We start from the raw sequence: 19893 nt of genomic DNA, 5'->3' as shown, positions 1-19893 counted from the left end.
AGGTCTTCTCCCCTGCCAGGCAGGACTGTGCTGAATGGCAGAGCTGTGTAACTCTCAGGACTGGATTGGCAGGTAAAACAGCTTTCATATATGTATTTCATTTGTGGAATTAGCCGTAGAGCTGGAATTGAGCTTTAAATAAATGTCAGCTGCAGCATTCAGCTGGTGTTCAATATGTCAGTGTTACTACCCATGGCCAGGCTGTATAATAATGCCTGTTCAAGCTGAAGTAGTGGATGATTAATATGTTTGTTTGTTTTTGTGGATTTTGTTCATATAACATGGTTAACAGACCCTCCCAACAGAAACATGAGTCCACCCCATAAAAATAAAGATAACCATTAAATTACTTAATGGCCTTTCACAAATGTACCAAGAAAACAATGTCATAGTGCAGCTTAATTAATAATACATTATAGGCACCACCATGTTCAGTCAAATCCCCAGATCTTGAATTGTGCTATTGTGTATTATCCCTGATTCACTAGCCTAATTTCTTCTGGTTTGAAATGCTTTATGACATATACTCCCTAGCTTTCTGTGTTCTGGTTGTACACAGTTTGAGCCCCGATTCACACCGAATGCGATTTTAAAGTAATGCGGTTTGGTCCCATTTAAAGCGCACCTTCAAGGTAGCGCTGATATAGACACAGGTGCAATTTCAATGCCATTTACCTTATAGCCTATAAGAACTAAATCTCACTGAAGTGGTGAAAAAGTAATGCAGGAACTATTTTTCAAATTGTGCCTATTAAACCCACAACCGTAAAGTCAGTCTGTATGTGCAGTAAAGCAGAATTGTTATACTCCCTGTGGAACCTAAGGGGTTAATCCTCTGCATTGTGTAAAATGCTGTTTGATCCTGTCTTTTTTGATCCTCCCCTTCCTCTAATGTCCCCCTCTTATCTCCTGATAAGACATATCGTGTGGAGCCACTCTGCACATGCTCAGTTTGGTGTGTATTGCTGAAGAGGTTTTTGTTTTTCCTTGGGAGAGTGCACAGGGCCAATCAGCACTGTCCAGACAGAGGTCAGTAGATTTCCATCCTCCTAGAGCAGAAAGAAAACTCCTCCTACAAGCTTTAGCCAGTGCTTGGTTGGACACTGATAGAAGTCACAAGACTGCTCTAACTGCTGATGAGAAATAGTATTTAGCAGTATATATTTACAAAAATAATTGCATTTCCATGTTGTGTGTACTGTGGGAGACCAGATATACTGAATGCAGGGTCCTTGGTTTAGTAACACTTTTAAGACAGTGCCATAGAAATACATTCGATGCGACTTCAGGTGTGATTTGTAGATCACATGTTGCACCTAAAGTTGCAGTGGTGTAAATCAGGGCTGTAGGAGTCCTCTGTGGCTTTGAAACATAGCATATTTGTGGGATATTGCTACAATTCATTGAGCTTTTACCTGATAGATGATGGTATTCTGGCAACATATTCTAAATTTGTAGTAGTTGCTTTAGTATCAAGTCCTTATCAAGTAGCATGACATGTTTTACTACTGTTATCAGCTAAGTGTCACATTCCTCCAACAGTTACATCAGAGGCATTGCCTGCATGTATATTGGCTCACCAGGGACTGTGCAAATATGCAAAGTTTTTATTGAACATATTCAAAAATGTTAGTATTTCTTTTCTCTCTCTCTCTCTCTCTGTTGCGGTTATACTGCTATTGATACTCTTTTGTATTTGCACTAACCGTTAAAATTTCAGGATACACTTTCACGGGTGTACCACCCCCTTTTTCTCATCCACAGAGTACTTGTATAGAAAGGTTTAGCAAAATGTTAAGAGAAAAAGATAATCTTACAAAAAAGGGAAAAAAAAAAAGGAAAAAAACACCAACACAGGGTAAAAGTGAGAGAGTCAGATAAGCAGTAGAGGTGTGGGCTATAGAAGGAGGGGAGGTGAGAATGTTCAAGTTGCAAGTGCATTATTGTGCCTGCAGTTCCTTTTTTTTCCGTTCTTTTCCTTTCCTTGTATGCCTGGACATTTTCTTCAAGCAAGCTGTGATAAATGTTGCTTTTTTTTTTTGGCAGAAAATTTTCACCTTTGTCCTAGACCATAGGTGGCAGCTCCTACTTTCATGAACTGGTTTAAAGCGGAGCTCCATCCAAAAGTGGAAGTTCCGCTTTAAACCTTTGTCCCTCGCTCCCCAATAAGGATTGGCACCTTTGGAGAGCGGTTACCCGAATTTGACAGGTACCCACTCCTACTTCCGCTGCGATCGCCTAGGCTTTTGGAAGTGGAAGTTGTACAGTTTTTGTAGCTGCTGACTTTTATTTTTTTTTTCCGGTGAACTCCGCTTTAAGGAGTCGCTCAGACCACTTACAGTTTAGCATGAATGCCGCTAAACAAAGAATGGTCAATAAATCACTGCTCACAGAAACAGTGATTGTTTTTCATGTATAAAATTTTAATGAATATTTGATTTTCAGGTCCAATGATTTTCAAAGATGTCTTGTGGGGGAGATTTACTAAAACTAGTGAACACAGAGTATAGTGCAGCTGTGCATGGTAGCCAGTCAGCTTCTAACTTGAGCTTCGATAATATAACCTAGAAGTCGATTGGTTACCATGCACAGCTGCACCAGATTCTGTGTGCACCGGTTTTAGTAAATCTCCCCATGGTCTCCTTAAAGAGTTTAGGTGGAAGGTGGGGGGCAGGTCTTCTTTAACTGCTTAAACTCTGTATAAGTACTGAGCTAAGCAGTCCATAGATCAAGTAGATTTCTTCCCTTCACCTGTGGTGTAAGAAAAGAAAACTGCATAATTTCTGTGTTTTTTTTGGTTAAAAAAAAAACGCTAATGCAAAAACGCTAAAAAACGCTAAAAAACTCACATTTTTAATGTGACTTTACACAACTAACATTACCATTGTTATTAAAACGCCCAGTGTGCATGGAGCCTAATAATACATTAACATACAAGGTAATACCCAAACCTTGAGATCTTTGAGAAACCTTTGTTAGGAGAAAGGCTGTGCACATCTAGTTTACAACTGATAATGAAGATCCATCAGCACAGTACAGACAGGGCTAATTATGGTAAAAATAACCCCCCCCCCCAACATTACATAGAAGTCTAGGTAGTATATTTCACAAAGTAAACAGGTAAGCAACAATTTTTAAATCTTTTTTTTTTTTTATAAGTTACGGTATGCTATGTTTATATGAAGAAGTAACAAATATAAACAAGGTGTTATCCCAATGTGGCTGAAAAAGTGGGAATACACTGATTTGAGGGGTTAGGTTTAGTGTTTTAAGTTTGGATTACTAGGGAGCTAAGTGTTCAGATCAGCCCATTAAACAGGAGTTTGGGGTGTAAGGCATAATCTTTGGTAAAACTCTACCGGTAGTGGGTTCTCACACCAAATACCAATGTGGGGCCATAATGTGTGTGCTCTGGATAAGTCCGTTTGGCTTGGTGTATCTATGCAACATTTACAGGGACCAATGCTTTTGCCAGTCTAATCCATAACATACAAAGCATGCATGAGCTAAACTAATACATGGAAGCATAATCAATGCTTGTGATTGGTCAAAAGCAGATGGAGCTGAGGATCTAATAAATCTAATTTTAGTAGATGTCCTTCTTCATATTAAATAAAGAAATACTAAGTAGACGTAACCTGATCTTTTATTAGCAGCAGATTTTTCTCTTCTTTATTTTTCTATTCATTAGTATGGGGAATTTGGCCTTGTGTTGTATTCTTCCTCAACCCTTTGTTAATTGTTTCAGATAAGTGTATGTCTGAATGTATCCAAGCTTCATAGAAAGTTACTTGTGCAGTGCTTGCATTGCAGAATTTTGTCATAGCCAAACACAGGGCTTCCTCACTTCACCAAACTAAATCTGAGACTTTGGAATTTGTGGCTCTTTGATGTAGGAGTTAGGGCTCGTTCACACTAGGCTGTTTTGCCAACGCTTGCCAAATGCCCCTATAGCGTTTGGCAAGCGTTGGTCCGGTGTTTGCGGAGCGATTTTAACGCTCGGCAAACGCTCCGCAAACGCCGCATGCGCGGTTTAGCGGCGGTTGCTAGGCGTTTGCCGAGCGTTAATAACGCCCCACAAACGCCTATAATGCATTTGAGTGGTGTTACCGCTCCGCAAACACCCCGCAACCGCGTCGCAACCGCACCGCAAACGCCGGCCGGGCGTTTGCGGAGCGGCACCATAGACGAGAATAGGAGGCTTCAAAGCCTCCTGACTCGACCAGAGGCGTCCGTTTTGCCGCGACGCGACGCAAATGCTCCTGTTAGAACAGCACCATGTGCTGTAATGTGCAGAATTGGCAGAGGCGTTTGGGAAGCGGTAAAAACGCTTCCCAAACGCCTCTCTGCCGCCTGCACACAAGGCTAGTGTGAACGTAGCCTTACATAGTTTCATGGAAATGCAGAACAGCTGAGAGTTCTTCAGCAGCTTTATAGAGGTACCACGAGAACTGATCAGCAGGTCCCCTTGTTGTTTTTTTTTTTTAAAGTATCATTTCAGCCCAAAGTCTATTGCATTGGGAGTGGATAGTTGAAAGTGTTGGTTTTTATTGCTGAATGTGACCCTGTTGGGAAGAGTTCCCCTCACTTCCTTTTCTGGTGACCCCTATGTATAGGACAGAAAGTGAGAAGCAATCTTCCTAACAGGAGCCCAGACAACCATAAAAAAACCTGACAGCTAAGCCTTTTGCCAATTTGATTAAAGTGCGTGCACCCTTCACATATCGTATATAAACATCACAGCTTTAACGGGATGTGCAAAATCCAGGGTGCCCTGATATGCTCATCTCAACTCTTGACAAAAGTTATGGTCTGATCTGCCTCCTCCTACAACATTCAAACATGTTCTTCAACTTGATGGATATTCTTGGTGTAAAATAAGAAGTTGTGGGAGGATGCAAGCCCTACCTCTGTTTGTACAGAGAGGTATATTCATATTAGATTGCTCTGGGTGTTAGGAATTAAAGTCCAATTGAACGTTCAGATTAAATTGGCTTAGTTTATTTCAGTCAAACAAAAGGTGTTGCAATGCAACAGGTATGCTGCAATGAAAGGACTGTTGCAAAGAGCAGGGACAGGCTTTTCCACTTAGGCTTTGATTGCTTTCTAAAGAAACCAAAGCATAAGACTTTGAGCACCTTTTTGTTTTGATGCACCTGTAATGTATTAAGTTGATTTTAAACTAAAATTCAATTTTTATAGGTACTATGTGCTGTTGCAAGTGTTAAAATGCCTTATGATGGCAGCATGCTAGGAAGCCGGACCACTGCTCACACACAGGACAGCAATTTAGGTCTCTAGCAGTCCAACACGAGCCACCCCACTCCCGTATATTGTTCCAGTTAAGAGTGCCGCTCAAGGAGCATGAGCACTGTTAATTGAAGTAATGGCTAGGGGGCACATTGTTCCGCAATGGGCTGACTCTCCAGCATGCTCTCAGCACAAGGTACTGTAACCTACCTACCTACAGCAAACAAAAAAGATGAACATGTGTATGACTGTATATGCAGCCTGACTGCATTACAGTAATCATGCAGAAGGTTCAATTGGACTTCACTGAAAGAAATGTGCAAATCCATGTCGAAAACCTCTTTAAAGAGGATTAAGGTTAGCCATAGATAATTCGATTTTTCCACAGGTTGCTGGAAAGAAAATCGCTCCATTCCCCCATCAACAGTCATTGTTGATAGGGGAATCTCTCCTGAAACACTATTGTGTTCTGCTGGCAGGGAAGGCTATAGCTGCCAACAATAATCGCATGCTAAAAATCCAACAGGCTGGTTCTACCCAAGTCGATCAAAGGATCCACTTAGGTACAATCAGCCTGCCCATAGATTGATCAAATCTCAACCGGCCGAGATTCAAACCTTCTATGGACGGCTTAAGTGTTAGCCACGGGTATTCCAGGGCACAGTTCTAATTTGCCAAAAATTGTGCCTTTCTACGTTTTAGTTTGCAAGAATTTAAAAACAAAACCAAACTGGTACAATTATAGGAAGAATGACAGTTTATGTACTACAAAGTGATTACAACACTAATAGTTGAATATATCCCTTCTTCAAATATTTCTTCTTCTGACTAATGATTTTGTGAGCAGGAACGTTTCACCTTCTCTTTAATCATCTGTGTAAAGCTGGCTATAGATACAATAGATATTTTCATTCAGTCTGCAGGCTGAGCAAAAATAATCTGATTCCTGTCAAAATACCAGAACAGAATATCTGGTTGGATGCAGTCACTGTTTGGCTGTTAATTTTCCTACTGGCTCCTTTGATTTTTGATTCAGAGGCAGTCAAGTGGGGTGCTTGTGGGTACTGACAGGACTACCCACAAAGTGAATTTCGACCCATTCATCAAGAACTGGCTGAAATTCAATTTTTCTTTGTTTTGTTTTTAATTTAGGTTGGTACAGCTTGGTTATCTATGAATTGATGCATGCTACATTCAGAGGGCTGCTAAAAATCTTAGCTGTCTTGAGATTTATTTTCAGCTTTGATCCTCCTGGCTCAGCTGTTCTGCCTTGCTGTCTTATATAGTGCAGGACTATTGGTTGAATGCTCTCCCCCTACCTTTCCCTTCATCCATTGATAAAACATTTTGTATTTTATTTACAGAATACAAGGCATTCTGTAATTGAACAAGGGGCAGCACTGTTGTTCATTTTGCTCCTTTTCTCCCCTTTACCAATTACAAAATGCCTTATATTCTGTGGTGACAATACAATAATTTTTTTTCAATGGGTAAGGGGGGAAGAGCATGCTACCACTGCTCCTGTATTGTTAGAGGCAACAAGTCACAGCAGCAGAGCCTAGAAGATCAAAGTTGACCATAAATCTGTCATGAAGACAACTAAAGCTGGCCATACACAGAGTGAATTTGGCTGGTACCTGATGAGCGGGATGAAATTAGCTCTGTGTATTGCCTTGTGGGTTGCTTCCTACTTGACCTTCTTTGAGTGAAAAATCGAAGGAGCTGACTGGAAATTTGTCAGCCAAACAGCAGCTGCATTCAATCAGATGTAATCTTTGTTTGGACATTTTGACAGCTGGCCTGGCCAGCTTTCAAAATACAATAGCCACACTGGACAGTTCGTTCCTCCACACTGTGTATCGTGGATGGAAGAATCTTGTGTAAAAAAATATAAAAGTGTAAGGCCAGTTTAAGATTTTTAGTATCCCCAGTAGCCTCTGCATGTAGAATACACAGCATTAGAGATAACTAGCTGGACCAAGATAAAGTAAAAAGGTTTTTTTTTTGTTTTTTGTTTTTTTTCCTCCTGGAGTTTGGCTTTAAGGGTTTTTGTGTCCAGTAGATCTGGTGTCTTGCAAATCTCCCAACAGGTAATGTGTGCCTAGTATAGTAAACCCTGTGTTCATCTTTATTATCTAATGCTTATAATTACCTACAACCTCTGTCTTCTCTTTTCAGGAACGTCAGGAATTCATCTTCAGTAATTAAAAAAAAAATATATACCGTTTGCATTTGTTGACTTACATAAACTAATTCACAAACTGGTTTAGTGGATATCCACAAAGCAGTAATTATCATTTCAGCTAATTGGGCTCCTTCAAATTATATTAGTACCAGTTAAAATGAACTATTATTGTTTTTGTTCCCCTTGTATTGTGCATGCACTGTAGGAAATTCACTACTCAAAAGGGTGTTGGTTCTGAAATAAGACCAATCAGAGTCCACCAATTCTGGTTACTGCCATATAACTGTTAATATAGATGAAGGCAAAATGCTGTGCTATTTGGACTATATTGATTGAACTCTTATGTCTTTTTTTCCTTCATACAGAAAATGCAATATGCGTTTTGTCTTGTGTGCACAGACATTCCAGTTTTCATTTCCAGTGTTCCCTGTACTAATTCTAATCCACCCTCGATTCTGCCTTTCACGCTCTGCTCCACTGTCACCTTACTCTACTGCTTCCCCCACTACTCATCCTCACTGCTTGCTTTTCTATGTTGCTTCACCATCACTGCTGCCTCTTTCATCCTATCTTATCTCCCTTCACCAATAATATTTCCCACTACCTTCTCTCATATCCCAGTCCACTGTTACTTTGTCTTCTCTGATCCCCCAGTGGTACATAATTTTTTGATCACATTCCAACTTTGCAATAAAACACGGGAAAAAATTCCTCTCAGCTATTCTAAGGTGATATCATCTAAAGCACTACCTCTTTCATAGTTACCATGCTACCAGCCTGTACAATGCCTCATGTATGATCCTTCAGTTTCTAGTTGCTGCTGCCAGCATCACTGACAACTGTGGTTGCACCCCTTGTGGTGTTTCATACTTTTCCCTCAGCTGTACTTGCACTCCTTCTGGTGTTTGACACTCCTCAGCCCTATCCCTCTACAAGGTGCACAGCGATTAGTTCCTACTGCTACTTTTCTGGGAAAGGACCTTACACCTCGGTGTTCTCCATTAGTTCAATACCCTATACACTAGTCCTCATGTCCACCTCAGTGAATTTTTCTGGCATCCTCATTGTGAGATGCTCAGGAAATCCTCCTTGAAGGAATTGGATTCATGGATTCTGGCACTTTGTGCAATACTAAGCAACCTGTTATCTGCAAACCTTGTTAGGAGGAAACCTGCAAGGTTTCTAATGCTGGTAAACTTGGGTTACTATCAAGTAGGGCTGCTCAGTTTAAGTTCATGCTTAAGTGAGGCCACTGCCTGTGGACCCTCATCATCTTCCCTATGTGTAGTAGGCACTTGCTGTCTTCTGCCTTCATGGGTTGTGGAATTGTGAGAGAATACACTTCTAGTATTTTCTCTCAACTCCTGTTGGACTCTTCTCCATGTTTGGAATCACGGCCTTTGGGAAAGACACCATGACGGTCTCTGCTGACCAAGAATATCTGGGTATTCATTTTCCCGCCATCCTCCCTTTGATAGATGTATCCTCCAATTTAGTCTTTGAGTTTTGTTCGTGAAGCATTGGGGAACTCTTCTGTGAGTCGATGTTTTGATCTGACTTGCTGGATATCACCTGGGTGTTGCAACACTTTCACTGGGGAAAAGATTTGAGAACTCATCTTATTAGATGTCAGAGGACCTTTCCTCTAATCTGAACATCGTGTCACTCATGACTGCTTTGTCTCTCTTACAGTCAAGGATTGTTCTTTGAGTTTTCTTTAACAGATGTTTTCTACATTACAGTGTGAGGTTTCAGGACCTGAGTTCCATGCTCCTCCTTGAAGAGAAGGTCCCTAGACAGCAAGCAGAACTACCTGGCCCCTGCTGCAGAATTCCCCTATGAGAGAAAGTGCATAGCCTACAGGTTTTTATAAGACTTGGTCTCAAAGCTAAAGGTTCTTCTGAAGCTGACCTACAGATTTTCATAGTAAAAAAAAAAAGTTTTGGCCAGATCTCTTCTGAAAAGCAGAAGACTTTTTTTGTGTGTTTTTATTTTCCCCTCAAAGATTCTCTTAATAAATTTCTGATAAAACTTTTTGTATTAGTACTGCTTGGGCCTTGAAGAAGGGGGTACACCCTGAAAGCTTTGGGATGTTAGTGCAAATAAAAAAAAAAAGGTTTAACGGACAGTACTCAATTGTTTTTGTTACAAGTGCACTAATGCGACTATTAAATCGCCAATCAGTGGCCTGACATTTGGGCAGTATACATCATTGCTGGCATTCATCTCATATTGCAGAATGTTCTGTTTTCTTCTTCTCTTAGCCTGTTTAGAATCACCCTCTATAAATTGCCAACTTTGTCCTGAGATGCTTTGATATCTTCTAGAATAAGTTGACCATCTTATTGTCAACATTCTTATGTATTTCTGAACACATCTCCACATCAGCTTCAGATTTTTCCAGTCCTTTGACATTTACCAGATCTGTACTTTGGAAACAGCATCTCCTGAACTGACATTGTTTATTTGAAGGGTGGTTGACGCAAAGCTGGTTGGCATCCTCTGATACACATCAGTGAATATATCTTTGTAAGCTCATGAAAGCTAGACTGTTTTGAGCTGTTGATTGCAGTGTGGTGTAAGCCACCTTTTAGTTTACCTATGAATAAGTATCAGGCACACAGGAACTTTTGGCATCTGAGCTGTTTTTACATAAAAAACTGAAATTGATGGCCTCTCTAAATTCCGTTATTAATCCTGACAACAGAAATTAAATATTAGTGAAGTTGGCACATAACCGAGGGCACATGAATGTCAGGCGGGTTTCAGCTGTGTTTTGATGTTAAATTAATTCTGTTAGATTTATGGTTTAAATTGTGGTATTAGTCATACAGCTGCAAGATACTTGAACAACAAAAGTGTTTTCATTTTGCAAGCAGATATTTTATTAACCGGGTTAAAAAATACTTTTGTAGAGGAACTCCACTCTAATAGAAAAGACAGAGCAGGGGCAGAATTCTTAATTATCACTTTTTTACAACTTTTCTTGTTGAGGGAGCTACTGTTGACCCCCTCCAAATTGTTGTTCTTGTCTACTGATTGTGTCTTGCCATACACTAGTGGAATTTTGTTCACATTCGTTTGATTTTCTAATCATAAATGAGGTCAAATCAACGTTTGTTTTCAATCGATGGAGCAGGATGGATTTTTTTTCTTTGTTAAGGAACAAATTTCTAGCAGTATATACTGTATGTAGTTTTCATTCAAGAAAGTCCATTCATTTTAAAATCAAATATTAAAAACGAAACACAGTTTTGAAATAGACAATTATCAAGTTCCCCAGTGTACAGAGAATTTTCACAAAAATGTTCATATGATCCTTCATTGGAAAATTAGTGTTTAGCCAACTTTAGGCTAGCCATTCAACCTTAGATTTTATAGGCTAACTGAAAACAAAAAATAAACGCTAAGAATCCTCTATCTACACTATAGTACACGGGTGGATGAAAATCCCATTAAGACTATTTTATTCTGACAGCTGCCCGAACAGTCAGAAATATTCCACCTGACTCCTTCACTTTTCAGTTGAAGGATGTTGACATGAGGTGGCCAACAGTGCCACACCAGTAAGCGAATTTCAGCTGGTTTATCAGGAACCAGATTCCATTTAAACAGTGTATGCCCAGCTTTATACAGAATATAGCTTATAAAGTATGGTGGAGACCATACATGTTTCAGCAGCTCCTGTAGTGTAAAAAGATGGCGTGACAATTCTAAATTGGCAGTTTTTGAAGGGAAAAAGGACAAAAAAATGGCACAGTTGCAATATGTGGAGGAACAATGGAAAGGCCATATTGGCAATAATTGCTCTCATCCTCCAGTATTTATAAAACACTCTCTGAGGTAAATCACAGGCTGCACACATTTTCCCCCTATTTTGTCTAATACTATGACTTCCTATGATTGTTGGCTCTATCTAGTGGCTAAAATGTGATGTTTTCTGATTGAAGAATTTCAGAAAAGTATACTGCATTTTGGCCACTAGATTGAGGGGACTATAATAGGGCATCATAATATTACAGAAAATGGGGGGGAAATATTTTGCAACCTTGATGTGGATGCTTGTGACATTCGCCACGCAAATATTATATAAATAGTCCTAATAATGTTCTACACAGAGGTGTAGCTTTAAGTGAGCTATAGCCAAATGTGGGTGAATTGGCAACATGTGTTGAGCAAGTGGTTGAGAGCTGAGTAACTTCATTCAAAATGTAACTAATATACAGTATCTCACAGAAGTGAGTACACCCCTCACATTTTTGTAAATATTTTATTATATCTCTTCATGTGACAACACTGAAGAAATGGCACTTTGCTACAATGTAAAGTAGTGAGTGTACAGCTTGTATAACAGTGTAAATTAGCTGTCCCCTCAAAAAAACTCAAAACACAGCCATTAATGTCTAAACCACTGGCAACAAAAGTGAGTGCACCCCTAAGTGAGAATGTGAAAATTGGGCCCACTTAGCCATTTTCCCTCCCCAGTGTCATGTGACTCGTTAGTGTTACAAGGTCTCAGGTGTGAATAGGAAGCAGGTGTGTTAAATTTGGTGTGATCGCTCTCACTCTTTCATACTGGTCACTGGAAGTTCAATATGGCACCTCATGGCAAAGAACTCTCTTAGGATCTGAAAAAAAGAATTGTAGCTCTACATAAAGATGGCCTAGGCTATAAGAAGATTGCCAAGACCCTGAAACTGAGCTGCAGCAAGGTGGCCAAGACCATACAGCAGTTTAACAGGACAGGTTCCACTCAGAACAGGCCTCGCCATGGTTGACCAAAGAAGTTGAGTGCACATGCTCAGCATCATATCCAGAGGTTGTTTTTGGGAAATAGATGTATGAGTGCTGCCAGCATTGCTGTAGAGGTTAAAGGGGTGGGGGGGGTCAGCCTATCAGTGCTCAGACCATACGCTGCACACTGCATCAAATTGGTCTACGTGGCTCTCGTCCCAGAAGAAAGCCTCTTCTACAGATGATGCACAAGAAAGCCCGCAAACAGTTTGCTGAATACAAGCAGACTAAGGACATGGATTACTAGAACCATGTCTTGTGGTCTGATGATACCAAGATAAACCTATTTGGTTCAGATGGTGTCAAGCGTTTGTGGCGGCAACCAGGTGAGGAGTACAAAGACAAGTGTGTCTTGCCTACAGTCAAGCATGGTGGTGGGAGTGTCATGGTCTGGGGCTGCATGAGTGCTGCCGGCACTGGGAAGCTACAGTTCATTGAGGGAACCATGAATGCCAACATGTACTGTGACATACTGAAGCAGAGCATGATCCCCTCCCTTTGGAGACTGGTCCGCAGGGCAGTATTCCAACATGATACTGACCCCAAACACACCTCCAAGACCATCACTGCCTTGCTAAAGAAGTTAAGGGTAAAGGTGATGGACTGGCCAAGCAAGTCTCCAGACCTAAACCCTATTGATCATCTGTGGGGCATTAAACAGAAGGTGGAGTAGTGCAAGGTCTCTAACATCCACCAGCTCCGTGATGTCGTCATGGAGGAGTGGAAGAGGACTCCAGTGGCAACCTGTGAAGCTCTGGTGAACTCCATGCCCAAGAGGGTTAAGGCAGTGCTGGAAAATAATGGTGGTCACACAAAATATTGACACTTTGGGCCCAATTTGGACATTTAGGGGTGTACTCACTTTAGTTGCCAGCAGTTTAGGCTTTAATGGCTGTGTGTTGAGTTATTTTGAGGGGACAGCAAATTTACACTGTTATACAAGCTGTACACTCACTACTTTACATTGTACAAAGTGTAATTTCTTTAGTGGTCACATGAAAAGATATAATAAAATATTTACAAAAATGTGAGGGGTGTACTGTAAATGTGTTTTATTTTTCATCTTGTTCCCTTTAAACACTGCAATAATCTTTAGGGCTTTTTGGAGAAGTCTGGTTTCATGCCTAGTAAGTCATTTCTCACAAATATCAGATCTAACCTGCCTATCACATATTACATGTTAAAAATATATATATATCTCAGGACTTATTTAATTGACGGTTCAGAGTCTTAATAATGAGCGGGTTAGTAACTTACATACTGGCAACATAAATCATCTTCTGGCTTCTCTTTTTAGGCTTTGGAGGAAAAATCTGAACAGTTTACACTCTTGTCAAACCTTTTTTTGGATGGGAATCTTCATCCTATCAAGCAAATGTAGAGAACACAGCATTTGTAGCATCAGAAGCAGAGGTGGAAATTCCGGCAGTGAAGTCCTGTAGCCAAGCTTCTGAGATAGCTGATAAACCCTTGGGTGATTCAGCCCACTGGTTGTTGAATTTAATGGCAGAAAGGCAACATGCATAGAAAAGTATATCTTCCTTGGAGGGTTAGGATTCCTTGTTTATCTAGATAAAGTAAAAAGAAATTAGGATCTGATAAATTATGTTGATGATTCATCAGCCTTTGAGTTTTTACACTATTACTGTATGTGATATCTACTGTATGTCAGTGAGATAACTGAAAGCAGATTTGTGTTTTTCTGTTTAATTTGCATATACACTATAATCACAATGAATAGATTATTTTAACACAGCATATCAAAACTGAATGTGTTCATTAATTTAAATTAAAAAGTTAAATCAACATACACTGCTGTTCTTTATACATTTTCAGTTTGGTGAAATTAAAGATATACTCATAGGTGATTTATTCTAATTCCAGTTTTGATGTACTTAAAGCAGTTAGGGCTTTTAATTGGTTCATAATACTATGCAGTGCAGAGAAAAGGTCTGTCATTGGCAGGAAAAGTTCCCAACCTAATGTAGACTGGACAGACTAGAAGTCTAATTTTGATTGCATCCCTCCTACATAACCCCACTGCTAGCTTCTGTTTGCATTAATATGGCCATACATGGATCAAAATTTGGACAGTTTACAGGGATTGGCCAAATTTAAATCCATGTATGGGTAGGCTGGTTGTAAAGAGGTCAATCTACTGATCAAATTCTGTACAACCAAACTGTCGGATTTTTCCCACTCGATCATCGTGACGGGTTATAGCTGGCAGTGCTGATCAGTGTATTTTGACACCGGGAATTCTTCCCGCTGTCAGAATACAATAGCTCAGCGGGGAGGGTTCCCCAGGGATCAAGTCATTATTTTTAACTAATAACATATCTGTAATGTATGGGCTGCTTTACTCTCCTCTTTCCCTTTCACCTCTGTATTGTTCTGACAAGATTACTCAGCATATCATGGTCCCACCACCTTTTTTCATGAACACTCAGCTAGGTCTGTAGGCAGCACACTGAGCAAACACTTGCTGCACATGTTGCATACAAGCGGATCTTCATTACCAGTTTAATTTTGGAGTAATCTGCAGTACCCCTTTAAGAGCTCTACTGTATGCTGATTGCTCCTCAGTATACTGTATGTGATTAGGAATTCTTTGACTATTGGCTTGTTTTACAGCACAGACAAGGCATTTCATTACTTCATTATGCTCATAAAACAAGAGCCACTTGTTCTATGTTGCATTTTTCTTCTTTTCTTTAAACTAATTTAGCAGCTTTATGAAAAGGCTTTTGCAAACATAAGCAGAATCTGTGTGGCACACAACAGCAATCATTTATATAAAAGTCCAGTTCCATGGGAAGCGTCAGTGCTGTAATTGCAAAAAATTGTAATTCCATCACTTACAGAAGATCCATTTATAGTTCAAGATGAGCAATAACACTTTGCTGCTTGTTGTGCAAAATAAATTGACCTCAGTCAAAGGTTCTTAGTGTGTTTAATACCCACTGATAGCTGACATTTTGCTCAAGGTCTACTAAATTCATATGATAAAGACTGGAAAAGGTATATCTACAACGAAGTTCTGCTAGTCTAGCCAGAAGAGATGTCTTCCATTAAAGAGCTAATCTGGATGCTAATCCGTGTTTGGTATGTTAGGATGCTATGAACTGGTAATCTCAGAAAACAAATGGTAAATGTAGAAATATCAAATGTTAAGGAAAATAATCTATTATGTGCTGTTGAGGAAGCATTATGAAGAGCCTTCCTTCCATGTATTGTAGAGTGGATAGCCATGGGTAAAAAGGATCTTCAAAGGGTCTTCTCAAATTATAAGTAATGATCTTCTCAGACTTTAAGCTTTTCTTAGTTTCCACCATCAGGAGATGATTTATATGTATGTGACATGGATAGGTTTTTGTTTATTCCAAACTGAAGCCTAATGTATATATTAACTGGTGAGTACAACTAAACTGCCTAAAAGGGACTTTTTTGGTTTGCTCATACATGGCAAAGCAACATGTTCACTTTTGTGGTGGACTTGCCGCAGGGCTTATACTTATCTTTTCTCCTGCCCTCCCCCCAACACTCTGTTTAGCTAAAGTGAGCACTGTCACATAGTGGAGTGGAAAGAGTCCTCAGCTCTGTGTAATTTCCAAGTCATGATTTGGAGCTTATGCAGAGCTAGCTTTCGTCACTCCCAGTAGCTGAATGGAGTGAGGGGGTTAGTTACACATACACTCATCGGCCACTTTATTAGGTACACCTGTTTAATGGCTTGGTAACACAAATTGCAAATCAGGTAATCACATGGCAGCAACTCAATGTATGTAGGCATGTAGACGTGGTGAAGATGACTTGCTGAAGTTCAAACTGAGCATTAGAATGGGGAAGAAAGGGGATTTAAGTGACTTTGAACGTGGCATGGTTGTTGGTTTCAGATGGGCTGGTCTGAGTATTTCAAAAACTGCTGATCTACTGGGATTTTCCCACACAACCATCTCTAGTGTTTACAGAGAATGCTCCGAATAAGAGAAAATATCCAGTGAACGGCAGTTGTGGCAGATTGGTTGCTGTGTATATAAAGAGCAAATGTGAGCGCAACGTTTTTAAGCAAAAGAGGAAGCAGCTAGCATAAAAAGGTAAAACCTCAACACCTTAAAATAACAAATAAAAATGAATATGCAGCTCTAAAAAACATATATCCTATAAAAGTAAATCGATATAAACATATGATATAAGTGAGCGCTGATATGAGCGCAAGGGTAGTGCAGTGAAATTGCATCTATGAATGACATAACAGTAATAACGTGACAGTGCTAGTGAGTCCAATCACAAAATAATGATGTCCATAATGCAAGGTGATCCGTGCTTCGTGACCATCAATACTGGTGCCAAAATCTGGTGAAGTGATGCACTTACCAGAAGTACATATAATATGCGCCTTATATGTATATCCTTATAATGGGGTCATTGGGATCTGGTCTGGGGCTGCGGGGTCACCAGGCTCAGCAGTGGACACTCAAGATGATAACTCACACTCGTGGGTCTCATTCCACTCACAGACTCATCAGGCAGCTCTAAGTATTGCCTTCACACTCCCAGATGGCTCCACCTTGTGAGGCTCGCAATAATCAAGCCTCACTTCACAACTTCTCCGGCCCTGCGCTCACTCCCGGTTTTCCGGTTCTGGTCACTGCCAGCTGCTGCACTGCTCACATGGAGGACTTCTCTGTTAGGCTGCCTGCACCTTAGCAGACACGAGGATCCAGGGTCCCTTCTCCACCTTCACCTCAGAACAGGCTACGAGTCCGAAACTTCCTCACAGAGAGTATTGATGGTCACGAAGCATGGATCACTTTGCATTATGGACATCATTATTTTGTGATTGGACTCACTAGCACTGTCACGTTATTACTGTTACGTCATTCATAGACGCAATTTCACTGCACTACCCTCATATCAGCGCTCACTTATATGTTTATACCTATTTACTTTTATAGGATATATGTTTTATAGCGCTGCATATTCATTTTTATTAGATTGGTTGCTGTGACATTCAGATGGCAGGGTCAGAATTTAGCGTAAACCGCATGAAAACATGGATCCATCCTGCCTTGTATCAACGTTCAGGCTGGTGGTGTAATGGTGTGGGGGATATTTTCTTAGCACTAGCAAGGTGTACCTAATAAAGTGGCCGGTGAGTGTATATAGATGGTTTACATATAGATTATAGTCAGATCACACCTGTGCTTCAGGAAAGCAAATCTTCCAAATACCGAAAAGAGTGCTTTATACATTTGCATGCTTGGCTCAACCAAACATGCATGTTAATGCCTTCATCCAGGAATCCGGGATCACTGTAGTAGTGCCAATTACTATTACACTGCACTACATTATCACTACAATGATTACCAGGTGTCCATCATGTTTGAGATATACATACTCACATTGTGCCAAGCTGAACCAGTGTAAGTATACAATACAAACTATTTCTGAAGTTAAGCTTTAACCTGTTACTTACTCACAACAGTAACATCTGTCTGTACATGCAGTAAAGCATGTTTGTTATACTCACTGGAACCTAAGGGGTTAATCCACTGCATTTTGTAAAAAGCCTGTTTGATCCTTTCTTCTCTGCCCTTCCTTTTGTTCAAATGTCCACGTCCTGATAAGACAGACTGAACCTGTAGCCATTCTGCACATGCTCAGTTTAGTGTGTATTGCTAGAGAGGGTTTTTTAACTTGGGAGAGTGCATGTGTTCAGCACAGGGCCAATCAGCACTGTCCAGACAGAGGTCAGGGGTTTTGCATCCTCCTAGAGCAGAAAGAAAACTCCTACAAGCTTTAACCAGTGCTCTGTTGGATATAGTGAATGCAGGGTCCTGGGTTTAGTAACACTTTAATTTCCCTTATCTATTGTCTAAATGTAAAATCATATATTCAGCCCAACATTATGTTTTGTTTCTTTTTAGCTTACTCCTATTAAATCAATCTTGAAGTCTGTCAACTTACTTCCTTGAATTCTGTGACACCTATTTGCTATATCCTGTAGGCACTGCTGTGTCACAGTATTCATGGAGCCTGCCTTCTGGACTTCAGTGATGTTGAGAGCAGGAATTTAGAATGCAGTACAGGAATCACTGATTGCAGGGAACAAGGTACTGTAGGATATGTATTCCTTAGAAATTGAACCTAAACAGCAGACTAGAAGCTGCCAAGCATGCAGGGAATCCAGGAAGTTGTGGAAAGAGACGGCCAGCAGACAGGTAGCGTTCACAACATGAAAGGAGATTTTTCAAGTAAGCTCATATTGGATTGTCAGAATAAGTTTTCTTTGTATTGCTATAACAATGCTGATGTTATAAAGAAAAAAAAGTGCATGTTGTGACCTTAGATTTCTTTGAATCTACAAAGTAGATAAAGATAAAATAGTAGTTAAAGTGCACTCCTTTTTTGTGCGCCCAACCGGAGTAAGATTGTTAATTTGACTGAGCGAGTATTTGCAAACATGTCTTTATTTGCAGGATAATGGTGATTCCTGTAATGGCCATGTCATAAATTCCTGTGGTTTTCTTTTCCAGACATTGTGCATGAAAACCTGAAAATGGGATCTGACGGAGAAAGTGACCAGGCCTCGGGAACATCATCTGATGAAGTCCAGTCACCAACAGGTGTTTGCCTCAGGAATAGAGTACACCGGAGAATTTCAATGGAGGTAATAACAGCATCATCTCATGTCTGTGGAACACATCAAAGGCATTATCGTATTTCTATGCCATTTAAACAGAATAGATGATTTGTATGTAGGCAATCCTAATGAGGTGTCTGTAAGTAAAACATAGGACATTAAAGTTTTAGCTTTGTCATACTGGGAGAATAATAAGCTCTCCTGATGCACCTTTTTGAAATGAGAAAAGGAGAATACCTTTTTAAAAAAATATGTTTGCAAAAGATGCACCGTCACTCAAAAAATGATTGGTTAAATCCACCCTTGCATTTTTTTTTACCACCACTTCTTCCCTGATACTGGCTTTTTAAAACAGAAATCAGTAATTTCGAGGCTGAATGAAAAGTTTCCTGTAGTAGAATACTTTTGTTAGTTAAATAGTATCTTTTGTGTAGAACTTTATGTATCACATCAATAAAGACAACTGAGGTTCCAAATGAGGGAAAGTTAATGCTTTTAATGTTAAGTACAACTAAACCCTCCTGTCCTTTTTCAACCAAGGAGGCTGCCATCTTAGCCTCCTTACCATCATGACGAAAAATTATTTTTTTTTTAACCATAAAATTGATGGGTTTAGTTCCACTTTAATTTAATTAGCAAATTCCAGCAATACCTACATTTACGCAGTTCCCAATAAGTGAACGTTTGCTGTTACTTACAGGTGAGGAACTAGGTGTATTTAAGTGATCACTATAGCTGTCTGGATGGCTGGTAAACCAGTATACAGATTGTGTTCACCAGTCAACTGTTACTGAAATCTGTGGTACTTTTTCTCAAAAAGTGTCCATCACTGCTATGCAGAGCTTCCTGTTTTTTTGTCCTTTTTTGATAATAGCTTAGACTAATTTAGTTATTCCCCAAACAAATCTTTTACATTTCAGCCCCATATTCTGTTTTTTACTAGTTTTAATGTTTCATCTGTTTTTTTTTTTTTTGCAAAACACGTGATTTTTTTTAAAAGATGAAATTAAACAACCTC

General features: G+C 39.9%; 2 protein-coding genes across 4 annotated transcripts in view; one reads left to right on the top strand and one right to left on the bottom strand.

Moving 5' to 3' along the window:
* Positions 1-19893, bottom strand: part of ELK3 (ETS transcription factor ELK3) — a 176998-nt gene that overhangs the window by 19510 nt on the left and 137595 nt on the right. The window lies entirely within an intron of this gene.
* CDK17 (cyclin dependent kinase 17) overlaps positions 1-19893 on the top strand; it is a 239188-nt gene that overhangs the window by 160731 nt on the left and 58564 nt on the right. For all 3 annotated transcript variants that reach the window (XM_089651896.1, XM_089651901.1, XM_089651892.1), the window contains one exon: positions 18769-18902. In XM_089651896.1, the coding sequence (XP_089508022.1) occupies positions 18769-18902 (134 nt within the window). The remainder of the gene's footprint in view (positions 1-18768; positions 18903-19893) is intronic.

This window comes from Staurois parvus, unplaced genomic scaffold, assembly GCF_062004578.1.
Source record: "Staurois parvus isolate SC_StPar_1 unplaced genomic scaffold, SC_StPar_1.0 ptg000025l, whole genome shotgun sequence".
Classification (NCBI taxonomy): Eukaryota; Metazoa; Chordata; class Amphibia; order Anura; family Ranidae; genus Staurois; species Staurois parvus.
Note: the sequence above shows the minus strand (reverse complement) of the source record. Positions and strands in the feature narration are given on the sequence as shown.